Source organism: Mobula birostris, chromosome 25, assembly GCF_030028105.1.
Source record: "Mobula birostris isolate sMobBir1 chromosome 25, sMobBir1.hap1, whole genome shotgun sequence".
In the NCBI taxonomy this organism is placed as follows: Eukaryota; Metazoa; Chordata; class Chondrichthyes; order Myliobatiformes; family Myliobatidae; genus Mobula; species Mobula birostris.
Genome location: NC_092394.1, coordinates 62,269,575 through 62,286,957, shown reverse-complemented (window position 1 = coordinate 62,286,957; position 17,383 = coordinate 62,269,575). Strand labels below are relative to the sequence as shown.

Here is a 17,383-nt window from a genome sequence, read left to right as displayed (position 1 = left end):
TACAAGCTCTTCAGCCCACAGCATTGTGTCAAAGTTTTAACCGACTCTAAGATTATTCTAACCCTTCCCTCCTATGTAGCCCTCCATTTCTCTATTATCCAAGTGCTGGTCTAAAAGTCTTTTTTTTTTTTTTAAAATGTCCCAGATGAATCTATCACTACCCCGGGCAGGGCATTCCACACACCCACCTCTCTGTAAAATATTTACCTTTGACATCTCCTCCCAATCACCTTAAAATTATGCCCCTTATATTAGCCATTTCCACACTGGGAAAAATTCTCTGGTCATCCACTCAACCTACACCTCGTAACATCTTATACACCTCTATCAGGTCACCTCTCATTTGTCATTATTCCAGAGAGAAAAGCCCTAGTTCACTCGACCTGTCCTCATAAGACAAGCTCTCTAATCCAGGCAGCATCCTGGTAAATATCCTCTGCAGTCTCTCTAAAACTTCCACATCCTTCCTTTGAGGCAACAACAACTGAACACAATATTCCAAGGGTGGTCTAACCAGGAGCTTATAGAGCTGCAACATTACCTCGGAGCTCTTGAACTCCATCTCCTGACCAATAAGAGGCCAGCATATCATACACCTTCTTAACAACCCTTATCAACTTGCGTGACGACTTTGCAGGATCTATGGACATGGATTCCAAGATCCTTTCTTCCCCCCTTCCCACCACACAGTTAAGAATCCTGTATTCTGCCTTCAAATTCAACCTTCCAAAGTGAATCACTTCACACTTTGCCAGGTTGAACTCCATCTGCCACTTCTCAGCCCAGTTCTGCATCCTGTCAATGTCCCATTGTTGTGTGTTCATCCATTGTCGACGTCGATGAGGACCTCATTATGATGGTGTCGAGACTAGCACATGGTTTGGATTTACGTGAGGGAGAGTTGTGCAGCGTCAGCCTCACTCTCTCTTCCCAATTCCCATCTGGATCCAGTGGCAAGACAGAGTCGAGACGGCTGGAGATCGGACTAGGTGCAGTGGATGACCAGGATGTCTTCTGTGTCTTGTCCTGCTCTACACGTTCCACGACGCTTGCAGAGACCGCCTTCTTGACCGGTGGACCTTCCATTGGTCTCGTCCGCTCAATCCGCCAGAGTCTGTCTTTACATGCTGGGATAGACAATTCCCTATCTCACTGAGGGTTTGAGACTCGTCGGCTACCCTCACCTGGTTTAGCCGGCTTGTCGAAGCCGTTGCCCGGGGTGTGGCCGCTGTCGCATGCAAACAGCTACGGGGAGCCACAGGTGAGAGCTGAGTGCCAGGTGGGGACCAAAGGTGGACTAACCGCCTTTAAAAGGACACGACACGTTCCCCCACCAGAGGTGCTACCCCCCCTGACACCCCATACACCCATTGTAACCTACAACCTTCTACACTGTCCACAACTCCACCAACCTACGTGTTACCTGAAAACTTACTAACTCACCCTTCCACTTCCTCATCTGTCATTTATATATTAAAAAACCTTGCTTATGTTTAGAAGCTGATAGTTCAGTGCACAAAATATATTCAAAGTGTTTGTGTGTGTTCACTGTAGCAAGCGTAAGAAATATAGGAACCTATTCATGTTCAGCAAAGTCCCACCAATATCAATGCACAAGGTAATTTATGTGACATTGGTTGAAGATTAAACACTGGCAACAACATCACCTGCTTTCATTTAAATTGAGTCAAAGCTTTTTTTTTTTAAAACACCTACCCATGGTAGACATTGTCTTGGTTTATCATCTCATCTGAAGATATCACCTCTGATAGCGTAGCACCCAATATTGTACCGAGCACTGACCTAGGATAAAGCCTCCTCCATTCCACAACTCAGATCCATGCCTTCAACAGCTGACCTTCTGACAGAGAAAGAGCCAACACAGAGCCACAGTGCTGATAGTGCTGAGTTTGCTACTGTCACAGCCACATCTACTTCTGCCAGTCAATGACTGAGTAATGGAAGTGCCATCGCAAGAATCACCTACCTGTGGTTTATCCAGTGAGGAATGTTGTAGTCATCACCCAGACGAGAATCCCCAGGGATGTTTCGATTGTGCAGCTGTTAATAAGGGAGGAGTTAAATATTTCATACCAACAAAACTCCAAAGGAATATACAGAGGATAATGTTAACCAATTCCGGTGCATTGGCTGTTAACACAACGATGTATTTCATTCCATGTTTCAATGTACACATGACAAACGTGAAGCTTGCACTTTTCTTTTAACATCTTTACTCCTCAATCAAATTTATCAACATTGAAATATCTCTTTAAATATCTGGTTCTGCCTCTGACTACATTTCCTTCCAATCCCACACCCCTGCCTACACTAACTGAGACCAAAGATTTTTGCAATTGACTTCACTTAAGACACTAGTCTCAGACATAGGTTTCATACACAATTTTCTCACAGTGAAGCTGAATAGCAAATTCTATCAAATCATAATCATTCATCTTCCTAGGTTTCATCTCTTTTAAATTGGTTGTATCACGGCCTGGTATGAAAACACCAAAGCCCAGGAACGGAAAAGTCTACAAATGTGGTGCTTACAGCCCAGTCCATCACACAGAACGCCCTCTTTGTCTCTGAGCACATCTACGTGGAGTGCTGCCACAAGTAAGCAACATCTATCATCAAGGACACCCACCACCCAGGCCATGCTCTCTTCTTGCTGTTGCCATTAGGGAGGAGGTTCAGGAGCCTCAAGACTCACACCACCTGGGTCAGGAACAGTTGTTACCCCTCAACCATCAGGCTCCTGAACCAGTTTGAATAACTTCACTCACCCCAACACAAAACTGACCCCACAACCTATAGACTCACTTTCAAGTATGCTACAACTCATGCTCCAAGTACTATTTATTAACCTTTTTAAATTATTTGCATGATTTGTTTTTTTTTGCACATTGTTTGTCAGACTTCGTTATTTAGTTTTCATAAATTCTATTGTATTTATTTTTCTGTAAATGGCTGCAAGAAAATGAATCTCAGGGTAGTGTATGGTGACACACAGCATACGTCCTTTGATAATAAATTTACACTAAACCTTTATTATGAAATTATAAACTAATCCTGGCCTTGAATCAGTTATCAATGATGAACATGGTGCTCCCTGGCTAGTTCCATAATGCTTTCTTCAAGAAACCACCCTCAATACACTCTATGAGCTTGCCGTGAAGGCTGCTTTGGCCACACTTATTCCAATACTGTTTACACAAGTATTCATTATTTCTACAGCACAGTACTATGGAGGGACCTACGCCCTACTCCCACCAATTTCCCTCCATTGCTCTTTCTTACAGATTAGATCATTAGATCCACTGGGCACTGTAAATCACCCCAAGTCTACATTTAAGTGGTAGAATTGGCGGGGGGGGGGGGGGGAGGGAACTGATGGTAATGTAGGGAAAAACATTACAGGGAAAATCAGTAGGGAACAGGTTTACTGAGAGCTAGCATAGGTTCGACAGACTGAATGCCATCCTCCTTTCAATAGGAGATATGGAAACTAATTCTACACCTTAGATCTTTTGAGTCAAGATGATATGAAGGGTGATAAAAGTCAGAGTCTCCACTCTTTAAGCAGGGAGGAGACGAGGGATCAGTTCAGTAGAACAGAGGGATCTAGGAATAATGGTGCATAGTTCCCTGAAGGTGGAATCTCATGCGGATAGGGTGGTGAAGAAAGCTGGCCTTTATAAATCAGAGCATTGAGTATAGGAGTTGGGATGTAATGCTGAAATTGTGCAAGGCATTGGTAAGGCCAAATTTGGAGTATTGTGTACAGTTCTGGTCACTGAATTGTAGGAAGGATGTCAACAAAATTGAGAGTGTACAGAGAAGATTCAGTAGAATGTTACCTGGGTTTCATCTCCTAAGTTACAGAGAAAGGTTGAACAAGTTGGGTCTTTATTCTTTGGAGCATAGAAGGTTGAGGGGGGACTTGATAGAGGTATTTAAAATTATGAGGGGGATAGATAGAGTTGACATAGATAGGCTTTTTCCATTGAGAGTGGGGGAGATTCAAACAAGAGGACATGAGTTGAGAGTTAAAGGGCAAAAGTTTAGGGGTAACATGAGGGGGAACTTCTTTACTCAGAGAGTGGTAGCTGTGTGGAACAAGCTTCCAGCAGAAGTGGTTGAGGCAGGTTCGATGTTGTCATTTAAAGTTAAACTGGACAGCTATATGGACAGGAAAGGAATGGAGGGTTATGGGCTGAGTACAGGTCAGTGGGACTAGGTGAGAGTAAGAGTTCAGCACGGACTAGAAGGGCCGAGATGGCCTGTTTCCGTGCTGTAATTGTTATATGGTTATAAGACAGAAAATTACAGGCCAGTCAGCCTGACTTCAGTGGTGGGAAAGATGCTGGGAGTCCTTTATTAAGAATGAGGTTTCAGGATACTTAGAGGTACATGATAAAATCAGCATGGGAAACCATGCCTTATTAAAAATTAAATTAAATTAAAAATTTGCTTCTTTAAGAAAAGAACAGGCACGAGAGACAGGGGAGAGTCAGCAGATGTTGTGTACTTGGATTTTCAGAAGGTTTTTGACAAAGTGCTATACATGAGGCTGCTTAACAAGATAAGAGCCCATGGTATTACAGAAAAGATACTAACATGGATAGAAAATTAGCTGACTGGCAGGAGGCAGAGTGGGAATAAAGGGGGCCTTTTCCGGTTGGATGCCAGTGACTAGTGGTGTTCTACAGATGTCACTGTTTGGACCGCTTCTTTTCATGTTATACGTCAATGATTTGGATGATAGAATTGATGGCTTTGTGGCCATTTGTGAACAATACAGAGACAGTACTGAAGAAGAAGGTAGTTTGCAGAAGGAGGCTGGGAAAAGGAGTGGCAGATTGAATACAGTGTTGGAAAAGGTATCCTTGTTATACACGTCTTCAGACAATGCGGGTTCACAGTTATGCCAGGAGCCTATTTCTACCAACGTCTCCTTATATGTGTCCAAAACTCACAGTTATGCGAGGAACACTGCTTTCCAGCCAATTCAAGTCATGTGTGCATGCCTCAGTCTCACTGTTGGGACGAGAAGCACTGCTTTCCCGCCAATACAAGTCAGGTGCGCGCGCCTCACAATCTCACTCCAACAAGTCTCGCATTGGTTTTGGCAAGGTGTAGATGTGCGATCTTGCGCTCTTAAACTTTTGTTGGTTTTACCTACGGTGCAGTGATTTTGTGCTTAAAATATTTAACCATGCCCCCTAAGTGTCCAGTCTCATGTCCTGGGCCATCAGCCGAGTGGCAGAGAACCGCTTTAACACTTGAAAAAAAGTTGGAAATTATAAACAGTGCGGCATCGGCCCTGGGACGCTACTGCTGGGAACAAGAACTTGCCTTTAAAGTTCTTTTGTTGCTTGACAATGCGCCAGCCCATCCTAAACATTTCGATAGCATTCATCCTAACATAACAGTGCATTTCTTGCCGCCTAACACAACATCGCTGATTCAACTACTCGACCAAGATGTGATCCACATTCAAGGCGTACGTTTTTTTTTTACAGCAAACTATCTCTCAGATGCTGCAAGCAACAGACGATTTTGAAAATCCCGGGAGTTTACCAACAGTGAGGGAATGGTGGAAGTCGGAACACTTGGCACAAATGGCGATGGACATGGACCCAAGTTTAGAACGGAGTCAGCATTTCAGTCGCTCCCTGCCGTCAACCCTTCTTCCCTACAAGCAGATTTATGCTGAAAAACAAAATCCTGCCAAGCAAACAACCGTCACCACTTTCTTCAAATCGGTGTAATCTCCTGCTGCCAGCAGTTCTAAGAGTTCTGTGAGTCTTCCTTCACCCCTTGCTGTGCTTAATATGATCCTGACGACCACAACCATCCACCTTATCCATGTAAAGCTGCCTGACACCACAACAACCACTCGTCTCTCAGAGCGAACACACCTGCCACTGTTGGTGAGTACTGTACACCCCAGAATGTTAACTTTCTATGATTTATTACATTGAATATTACCTTAAATTGATGAAATATAATATAAATGTTGTCTTGTGGTACTGCTTTTGTGTCGTATTGGTATGAAAATGTGAATAAATTACAGATAAAACATATTTAGGAAGCCTTCTGGAACACATCCCTATTTTCTCCATTTAAGTAATTATTCACATTATGCGTCGACTGCGAGGAACGTATCCCCCGCATATAATGAGGACAGGGTGTATGGTCATGCGCTTTAGCAGAAGGAATAAAAGTGTAGGCTGTTTTCTAAATGGGGAGCAAAAGGTTAATGTATGAGGAGTGTTTAATGGCTCTGGGCACATACTCACTGGAGTTTAGAAGAATGAGGGACAATTTTATTGAAACCTATCAAACATTGAAAGGCCTAAATAGATTAGATGTGGAGAGGATGTTTCCTATAGTGGGGGAGGCTAGGACCAGAAGGCTTAGCTTCAAAATAAAAGGACATCCTTTTAGAACAGAAATGAGAAGGAATTTCTTCAGCAGAGGGGGTGAATCTGTGGAATTTATTGACACAGACAGCTGGAGGCCAAGCCACTGTGTATTTTTTTTTAAAGTGGAGAATGATAGGTTCTTGATTAGTAAGGAGGTGAAAGTTTACAGGAAGAAGGCAGGAATATGGATTTGAAAGGGACAATATATCAACCATGATGGGCTGAATGGCCTGATTCTGCAACTATGTCGTATGGACTATTCACACAGCCTCACTCACCTTGAACAAGGGCACAGCATGAAGAGGCTGCTCACCCATACACACCAGGTCAACACCAATACCTAGGCAACAGAAATAGAGACCATTAGGAAATTGTTTTAAGCAGCAAAAGGAAAAATATCAGAGATTTCCCATTAGCAAACTAAAACAGCTCTTCTCGAAACATGGGGTATGTTGAGCGAGTTTGGCTGCCAGGGATCATTAGGCGATCAACACATAGGACTGAGCACTGGCAAGCTGTGGGACTGAGATCTAAAGAGCCACACTCCAATCAGACATGTACATGTCCAAGTAGCCCCATGCTCAGGCGAGGCTCTCAGTTGGTTGGAGTTGACCACGGATGTTGTGTTCTAGCTGTCTACTGTATGTGATATGCAAGCCAGGGCAGTACGATACGGAGACCAAGCTGTTGCTCATGCAGCAGGCTCCTCTCCACATCTAATGAATCCAAAGGAACAGCAGAGACTGACACAGGTTGGCACTAGTCAGCACTGAACTCAACGTCCTTTTAGGGACTCCAGCTCTGGATTTTTCCCCTTGGGGTTTACTCCCAAAACCTTACCCATGAATGGGTATAGCCACAAGACAGTGGAAGCTTGAGATCAGAGTTTTCCTTCTCCTACATGAACTGTCAACCACAGCTGATGAGCTCCATCTGCCTGGTGACTGGTTTTAAGGTGCCACCTTTGCCTCTTCTCCTATCAATGGACTGTTTCCCCAGGTTTAGTTGCTAAGCCACACGCGAAGGCCAGTAGCTGGACTTGGTTGTCAGAGGCTATTCAAGACATATACCATTGGGACTATTTAATAGGTCATGGGAGCTTATTCTCACTACCTCCCCCTATGACAAGCTTAAAGGACTTCCTCCTGAAGGTTCTATCAGATACCAGAGGCCAAACCTTTACTCAGTTTGAAGACTACAGCATTCAGTCAGAAAGTGTGAGGAGGACAGTGGAAACTCAGTGGCAGAGGTAAAAGATAATGAGGTTAGCTTTATTTGTCACATACATTATACATTGAAACATCAAAATATTCTGTGAAATACATCATTTGTATCAAATCAGATCTGTCAGGATTGCCCGCAAGTGCCGCCACATTTCTGGTGCCAATGTAGCAAGCCCACAACTTACTAACACTAACTGAACATCTTTGGGAGGAAACCCATGCAGTCATGGGAGGAACATACAAACTACTTACAGACAGCAGTGGGAATTGAACTGATCGGTGATTGCTGGCACTATAAAATGCTGAGGATGTTCTACGAGTCTGTGGTGGCCAGTGCTATCATGTTTGCTGTTGTGTGCTGGGGCAGCAGGCTGAGGGTAGCAGACACCAACAGGATCAACAAACTTATTCGTAAGGCCAGTGATGTTGTGGGGATGGAACTGGACTCTCTCACGGTGGTGTCTGAAAAGAGGATGCCGTCTAAGTTGCATGCCATCTTGGTCGATGTCTCACATCCACTACATAATGTACTGGGTGGGCACAGGAGTACATTAAGCCAGAGACTCATTCCTCCAAGATGCAGCACAGAGCGTGATAGGAAGTTATTCCTGCCTGTGGTCATCAAACTTTACAATTCCTCCCTTGGAGGGTCAGACACCCTGTGCCGATAGGCTGGTCCTGGACTTATTTCATAATTTACTGGCATAATTTTACATATTACTATTTAACTATTTCTGGTTCTATTACTATTTATTATTTATGGTGCAACTGTAACGAAAACCAATTTCCCCCTGGGATCAATAAAGTATGACTATGACTATCATGCTACCCTGTGTATGCACCTCTGTTAATGGTGGATGGCTCTTTGAGTGACTCAGTGCTTGACTGGGTTCCATAGGGCTTAGTTATAGTTAGTTGTTAGTTGTAGTATTCATTATTAACTTAGACTTGAATAGAGGGAACGTGACTAAAAACACCTTTAAAATTGATACAATTGGGTAGTGTAAGGAAGAAAGCTTTAGCTGGCAAGAAGGTACAGAGGATTACACACAAAATGCTGGAGGAACTCAGCAGGCCAGGCAGCTTCTATGAAAAAGAATAAACAGTCGACATTTCATCTGATGAAGGGACTCAGTCCAAAACATCAACTGTCTACTCTTTTCCATAGATGCTGCCTGGCTTGCTGAGTACCTCCAACATTTTTTGTATGTATTGCTTGGATTTTCCAACATCTGCAGATTTTCTGTTGCTTGTAACTGAACCTCTTGACCATGTCTGCATACTTCTATGCATTAAGTTGCTGCTACATGATTAGCTGATTAAATATTTGCATTAACGAGCAGGTGTACCTAATAAAGTGGCCACTGAGTGTAATCCACACTTAGTGGACTGGAAGCAGGTGAATGCCTAGATATTTGCGATACATTTTAGTGCATGAGGTAATTATTTATGAAGTGGAACAATTGTGACTGCTCATTGAAAACCTTGTCTATTTCTTCTAAGTTAATACCTGTGCTTACATGACACAGAAAGTGGAATATTGTGCGTGTTGCTTGGATTTCTTGCATCTGCAGATTCTCTCTTGTTTGTGATTGAACTTATACAGAGGGTCTGCAGAATGAAGAGGAGTAACAAAAAAAAAGGAATACACAATTATTGGGAAGGTATCAAGCAGCGTGGTGAGGCAGAAGGAACCTGGGGTGTTTGTCCACAGATCAAGAAAAGACTTTAAAAGGCAAGCATTTCTGAACCAAGCTTTTGAACACATGACCTTGGAGGTGATGTCAGACCTGTAGACTACACTAGCTGGACTACGGACCATAACCATGAGACATAGGAACAGAATTAGGTCATTCCGCCCTTTGACTCTGCTTCACCTTTCAATCATAGCTGATTTATTATCCCTCTCAACCTCATTCTTCTGCCCATGACCTTTGATGCCCCAATTAATCAAGAACCTATCAACCTCTGTTTTAAATATACCCAATGACTGCTTGAGTACTGCATACACTTTTGCACAATGTCATTGCAGGGAAGTTGTGGAACAGTTGCAGAGAAGATGTACAGGATGTTACCAGGACTGGAATATTGTATTACATGGACTGTAATGCTGTATTCCCTTCTTGCTGCCGCCATCAGGTACAGGACTCACACCTTCAGGTATAGGAACAGTTATTTCCCCTCAATCATCAGCCTCTTGAACCAGAAGGGATAACTACACTCACCCCAATACTGGACTGATTCCATAACCTATGGACACACTTTTAAGGAATCTACAGATCATGTTCTCAATATTTATGGCTTTTTTATTTATATTATAAATTTTCCCCCTTTTGTATTTGCATAGTTTATTGTCTTTCGCCCACTGGTTGTTTGTCCATCTTTGTTGTGTGTGTCTTCATTGATTCTATTGTGTTCCTTTTTCTTTATTACGAATGCCCACAAGAACATGAACCTCGGGGTTGTATGTGGTGACATATATACTTTGACAATAAATTTACTTTGAACTTTGGAAGTGTTGGATGGGAGGGTTATTTCATTTGGAAGAGGCGGGGGAGAAACCTAGCTGTGGTGTATACAGTTATGGGGAGCCTAGATAGAGTAAAGAGATAGGACATCGTTACCTTAGCAGGAGCATGGCCTCCCTCAGTGTTAAACATTTTTTATATTTTGATACCTCAATAAACTACTCGAGGTGATGAAACATCCTGGGATCAGCTTTTACATACTGTTATCAAGTGGTGAATTGCTCGTATACTAAACATGAACCAAACTGTTTTGCTTAAAATGCAAAATATAGATCAAAATATTAGAAGACGTGACATTTTCAAATGTTCCCATTATTTGGTCCTTTTATACACTACGCCATCAAAGGAAACACAGGTTTTCAGTAATCCCAAACCTCACCATTGTCAATCATCCGCTGTTTGGTAAGAATCATCAGCAGCCGGTCAACTTCAAACACTCCTACCCCCGGCGTGATGACAACAGACATTTGTCCCGTGCGGTCAAAGTTTCTGTTTATGTAATGCTTGTCAAACACTAAATGAGAAGAGGCAAGATTTTATTGAAAATCTACTGAACAGAAGTAAAGAACAAATAATATGAGGCAACATATTAAATCAGTTGCTTGAATGCTGTTTTCCATAGTAGTGGCATTTCACTGGATTACTGCAGGATGCTGCAATACTCAGGATCAGAGCATATCCTGGTACCATGGAAACACCTTGTGCCTGTTGAACGAGTGCAAGTAACCTTGCACAAATTCTACACATTCAGAGGAGGCATCCCAATTAACAGGGCAGTGTTCAAACACAACAAATCTTTAGCACAGACACTTTACACTATTAAGTACAAAGCAATCAAGAAACCCCTCACATTCAGGGCCAGGCCATCTTGCATAGGATCCAATAAACAGTTAAGACTGTTATAAATAAATCTTCTACCAACAAGAGGTTGTAAGAGACTGCCTGCACTCTCTCATGGTCCACCGTATTCACCAGGTTAGACTCTAGCACCGTGGAAATGCTCACTCATTACTGAGCATTTCAGTCATAAACACAAGAGCATATGCAGTTTCTGGAAATCCAGAGCAACACACAAATGCTGGAGGAACTCAACAGGTCAGGCAGCATCTATAGAGAGGAATAAACAGTCGACATTTCAGGTTGAGACCCTTAGCAGCCACCCTGTATTCTTGTCTCTATAGCACCCCATTTACAGAACCCATTAATAGCCATGTGAACCTCTGCAGTGTGAATTACACTTGACCCCAAATACACCCAAAAGGTACTCAAGAGCTTATTTCACAGCTGCTGCTTTGTCACTTGATATGTTGTTTTGTTATGGTCTGTTGAGCATTGTGGGCATGCTATGTTGGCATCAGAATGTGTGGAGAAACTTGTGGGTTACCCCCAGCACATCGTTAGGTGTGTTGGTCGTTAACGCAACAACAGATTTCACTGCATGTTTCAACGTAGGTATGATAAATAAATCTGAATTTGAAACTTTATCCAGATTCACTCCAATAGGATCTCTATGATAGCAAATGGGAGATGGGATTACTGGGTCATCTCTTCCTCTCCTATCTGGTGTGGTGTGTAACTACAATCCTGACCAGCGTTCACAGATCAAGAAATAACTAATTGGCCATTCCTATTTTAACTGGGTTACCATCTCATCTTCTGGTGCCTCCATCCATTTACCTACCAAGTCAGGAGACACAAGTGACGCTGCATCAAAGTCATAGTCCTGATACCAGGTCTCACCCTGAAACATCTTTACCCTTCACAGATGCTGCTCAACCCACTGAGTCCTCCAGCTGATTGTTGACTTAATTAGTCAGTTCAGTCCGCAATAAACAAAGCCAAAGAGCATGTAAATACACACCATTAAAGGAAAGGTTGATGGCCTCTAAGTAGTTCCCTTGGGCTGCTGTAGAGTTCTGAGCACGTGGAAAACCATCTAAGGAGAAAAAGAAAGCAGCGGTCCAAATGGTAGAATGAGTAAGGGTTTAACACATTACAGTTCCCTCACCAACCCCATGGGTGGAACGTAAACCCTACTGAACATGAGGAAATCTGCAGATGCTGGAAATTCAAGCAACACACACAAAATGCTGGTGGAACGCAGCAGGCCAGGCAACATCTATTGAAGAGGTACAGTCAACATTCCGGCCTGAGACTCTTCGTCAGGACTTCGTCTACTGAACTGAAAATGGGTGAACCCAACTGAACAAAAGAAGGAAGTTCTCTTGTTTTAATAGCCTTACAGAACTTTTCCAGAAAGGTTTTTTTGGAAAAGGCATGGTAGGTTTACCTGGTAGGTAGTGCAAGTAATGACTGCTAATTTTCTTAGTAAATACTTTTGTTGATAGGATTATTAAGATGCTGTAAGCTGTGTTGGCCTTCGTTAGTCAGAGGATTGAGTTCAAGAGCCATGAAGTAATGTTGCAGCTCTATAAAAGACTGGTTAGACCACACTTGGAATATTGTGTTCAGTTCTAGTCACCTCATTCTAGGAAGGATGTAGAAGCTTTAGAGAATGTGCAGAGGAGATTTACCAGGATGCTGCCTCGATTAGACAGCATGTCTCATGAGGAATGGTTGAGCAAGCTAGGGCTTTTCTGTTGAAGCAAAGGAGGATGACAGGCAACTTGATAGTGGTGTACAAGATGATGAGGTATAGATTGTGTGGGTAACCACAAACTTTTTACACAGGGGCAATTTTAAGGTGATTGGAGGAAAGAGTGGATGTCAGAGGTTAGTTTTTTTTCTTCTCCATGCACTCACCACACAGAGTGTTCGGTGCAAGTGCTAGTGGTAGAGGCAGATACATTAGAGGCATTTAAGAAACTCTTAGACAGGCACACAGATGATAGTAAAAAATGGAGGCTATATAGGAGGGAAGGATTAGATTGATCCCAGAGTAGGTTAAAAGAATGGCATAACATTGTGGGCCAAGGGGCCTGTACTGTGTTGTATTGTCCTATATTCTAGGTTCTATGTAAATGGAAAAGTTTCCGAGTTCGAGTCACGGCTGTTCTAATAGCATGCACTTTAGAGACTTGACTGCATGGATCTGGTTACTTGAGAGGTGTTTCTACTGCAAGCAGCAATTGTGTTGTTTATTGACCCCACTTCCAATTATTACCTGTTTCTTGCAACCGCACCAACACTGGGTACTGGATGAAGAGCTTTTTAATTGTTGTCAGTACTGAAGTCCACTCCTCCCGTCTTTCATTCTGTGCTACAACTCTTGAGAAAATACAAAAGCAATGGTTAGAAAACAAATGAAGGGACAATGATAAACCAAAAACAACCCTATAAGTTGATGAGATCATTGCCAAATTTGGTGCATAGCTGTGTTATTTGTATAAAAAACAAATTTATAGCATAAATAATATCACAGTTCAAAGAAACAAATGAAGAGACAGTGATTAACCAACGATAGACTTGCAAGATTATCATCAGCCATCAGTTGAAGTCTACACTCCCAGACCAGCAGCACTTCAAAGCTCCAGCTGAAATGGTGTTCTGCAGTGACCTGTTCATTGTGGATCTCACTTTATCGGAGTCTTGTACATCTCAATGAGATTCTCTCATGTTCTTCTAAACTTCAGAACAGGCCAGTCACCCTCAGCTTCTCCTTACAGAAAAAGCCTCACATCCAGCAATCAATCCAGTGGGAACTCAGCATCTGGCTGTGCTAAGTGAACACATCAGACATATAAATTAGGAGCAGCCTGTTGTGCCTGCTCCGTCATTCAATGTCATCACTACTGATCATTCAAATTTAATTCCCTGTTTCTGCTTTCTTGCCACATCTCTTGGTCTCTTAAACCAATGGAAATATAAAGATTTAAGTACCAACTTTATTCATCATATACATTTACTTGTATTAGGAATTTGTTGAGGTGTGTTGGTCAGGGGGCAACATAAATCAACAAAATTCAACTTTTATAAAAAATTATATATAAAGCTAGAGGTTAAAGTACAGATATGGAATAAAACATGCATAAATACTAGCATGTATCTACAACGTAGCATTCCCAGAACCACAGGAAAACCACACGATCATGGAGAGAACGTACAAACTCCTTATAGGCCATGGCTGAAATCAAACCCCAACTGGTGATCAGAAACACTGTTTTGTGCTAACCACTAGGTGGCGAGGGCTGCGGGGGAGGGGCGCAGGTGGCCAGGGCTGCGGGGGAGGGGCGGAGGCGGCCAAGTCTGCGAACAGGCACACGATACACTACTTGTTCAGCAGTTCTGCCTTGCAGTGAGAAGAACCAGTTCAATATCCGTCCCACTGAAGCAGCCAACATCAACGGCAGGGCAGTTATCACAAGACACAGATCCGAGACTGACCTCACAAGACACAGATCCAACACCGACCTCACAACTCCTTTCTCACAAGACACAGATCCAAGACTGACCTCACAATTCCTTCCTTCCTGCTGTCCTTCTATTCGTCTGTTTCTCTTTGCATGTTTTTTGGTGGCTTGTGTAATTTTCTTATGAAGCTCGTTCTTGTTCTGGAGGTGTGTGGATGACCTTGCAATTTTTTTTTTGAAGATACAGCTAGTAGAGTGGGTGGAGAACTGGTAGATGTTGTGTATTTGGATTTTTAGATGGCTTTCCATAAGGTTGCATGTAAGAAATGCTTTGACTATGTGAATTAGAAGCTCCTTCCTAAGGGGGATGTTCTGATTTGGCTCATCTCAGCGCTGTTCTGAATGAAGTGTGACGACAAACCAAATTATCAGAAGATTGATGCTGATGAGAGAGATAAGGGAGACAATGGAGAAACATTCAAAATGCTAATAAGAGAGAAGAGAGAGATTAACGAGAAAGAAACACATTTCAGAATATTGACAGACCGGTTGCTTTGAAACTGAACTGTTTGAAGTTTGATGGACAGGCGATACCCCAGCAGGGGGATAAAAAGAACAGGTTCGCTAAGGCACAGCACACACCACGAGATCACAAGATAACGAGACCCTGGAAGAGCAGTGTGCCCCCACAAGTTGGTGCAAGTTTGGAGGTCTGGTCGCGGGAACCGACCATAGACGCACAGGGTGAAAGGGTACGATCGGCGGGAACCTGGTGTGTGTGTCCGCCCTTGCCTGGGTGCCAGGTTCACCGCGGAAGAACGGTCGTATCTGGAGTGGAGGGGTCACAGTCGGTGACCACAGAAGACATAACAAAGGGTCCGCCCGAAAGCCAACTGCGAAGAACATCAAAGGTCTGCTGAATCAGATTTGCATATCTCTCTCTCTCTCTCTCTCTCTCTCCAACGGCACAACAGCAATTACTGCAAACAGTACTAAGCTGAACTGAACTCTGCGTCACTTGAGACTGATCATTTTACCCCTAGACTGCGATAGAGCTTGGTTGATTCCTATTACCCTAGTTCTATGTACATGTGTGTTTTATCATTGCTAACCTGTTGCATTTATATCCTTACGATTAGAGTACTGTGTTACTTACTTCTTTAATAAAACCTTATTAGCTTCTGTTAAACCAGACTCCAACTAAGTGGTCCATTTCTGCTAGTTTGGCAACCCAGTTACGGGGTACGTAACATAAGTGGGGATCTCGTCTGGGATTTTGAACGCCAAATTTGGGACTGGGTAAATTGATTGGGTTAAAATTCCCAAAAGAAAGAAAGGGCAAACAGCAGAAATGGAGATTGATGAATTTCTAAAGGCGCCAACCTTGGAGGCATTAGAGGATGCCAGGAAATCAGAATTGGCAACTGTGGCCAAACGATTGAAACTTTTTAAGGGGAAGTCGACAATGAGGAGAGCAGAGATGCACAGAGCTATCATAGAGCATTATGTATCTAAAGGTGTGTTTCCCCAAGGGGAGCTGGAGGTGGTATCTATGGTCAAACCTGGTGGAGAGGCGGTACAGCTGCAGATAGAAAAACTGAGACTCCAGCACGAGTTCCGGGTAAGGCAGCTAGAACAAGAAGAGAAACAGTTAGAACGGCAAGAGAGAGAGAAACAGAGGGAAAGGGAATTTGAGCTGGAGAAGTTAAGGATGACGCTAGCGCAGGGGCCCATGCCGAACCAAGGTGGAGGGTTCAGGGCGACCCAGGAGGTTAGGCTGGTTCCCCCATTTGAGGAGGCCACTGTTCATCGGTACTTTCTACATTTTGAAAAAGTCGCTGCAAGTCAGGACTGGCCAAGGGATAAGTGGGCTGTTTTGCTTCAGAGCGTACTTAAAGGAAAAGCTCAACAAGCTTACTCAGCTTTGTCCGCAGAAGATGCCCAGAGGTATGATGTGGTGAAAGAGGCTATACTCAGGATTTATGAGTTGGTCCCGGAGGCATACCGGCAGAGGTTCCGGAATGCGAGGAAGCAGTGGGGCCGCATGTATTTAGAGTTAGCCCGTGAGATGCAGATGTATTGTGAGCGTTGGTGCGCCTCGAAAGGGGTCAATGGGGATTATGACAGACTGCTACAGCTAATCCTGAGTGAGCAGTTTAAAGGTTGTGTCCCTGAAGGTATGAGGCCCTACCTAGATGAGAGAGAGGCAGAAACCTTAGCCGCAACTGCTAAGTTAGCAGATGAGTACGCGTTGACGCACAAGGCGAAGTTTACCCCAAGTAAAAGCTACCAGAAGGGTAGTCAAGAGGGCGGAGAGAGTCCGCCAGAAAAGTCAGAAAGTAAGCCGGGGATTAGTGAGAAGGATAAGGAAGACCAGGAGCAGTTTGGTAGGAAGTCTCCTGGGGTTGTATGCTATAATTGTGGGAAAGCCAGTCACTTTGCGTCCAGGTGCTTTGCCTCAAAGAAGGGGACAGGGAAAGGAAAAATGACGGTTCCGACTGGCTGTATTGAGCTGGAAACAAACCGCTAGGGGAGAAGAGGTCTGATAAAGCTCAGGAAGGGCGCACGGTTTATTTCGGCCAGATTGGTGTCGGTGAAGGAGGGGTTAAACCCGGTTCCAGTGCGGATCTGGAGAGACACTGGAGCTTGTCAGTCATTGATCTTAAAGAGTGTGTTAGACTTTAGTTCAAAGACCCAGACTGGGGAGGTCAGGGTCATAAAAGGCATTGGGAAAGGGACTGAAGCAGTACCTTTGCACCAGATACACCTAAAAAGCGACTTGGTCTCCGGACCGGTCACGATAGGGGTGAGGCCTGAATTACCGATGGAAGACGTGGAGGTCTTACTTGGTAATGACCTCGCCGGCGGAAATGTGTTCTCAGCAGTAA

At 43.5% G+C, this 17,383-nt stretch overlaps 1 protein-coding gene across 8 annotated transcripts in view; it reads right to left on the bottom strand.

Annotated features, from left to right (window-relative positions):
• The window catches only part of depdc5 (DEP domain containing 5, GATOR1 subcomplex subunit), a 234,001-nt gene that overhangs the window by 165,103 nt on the left and 51,515 nt on the right, over positions 1 to 17,383 (bottom strand). For all 8 annotated transcript variants that reach the window (XM_072243711.1, XM_072243716.1, XM_072243712.1 and 5 more), the window contains exons 12-16: positions 13,310 to 13,413; positions 12,047 to 12,121; positions 10,565 to 10,699; positions 6,713 to 6,774; positions 1,988 to 2,061 (exon numbers count right to left, since the gene is read on the bottom strand). In XM_072243711.1, the coding sequence (XP_072099812.1) occupies positions 1,988 to 2,061; positions 6,713 to 6,774; positions 10,565 to 10,699; positions 12,047 to 12,121; positions 13,310 to 13,413 (450 nt within the window). The remainder of the gene's footprint in view (positions 1 to 1,987; positions 2,062 to 6,712; positions 6,775 to 10,564; positions 10,700 to 12,046; positions 12,122 to 13,309; positions 13,414 to 17,383) is intronic.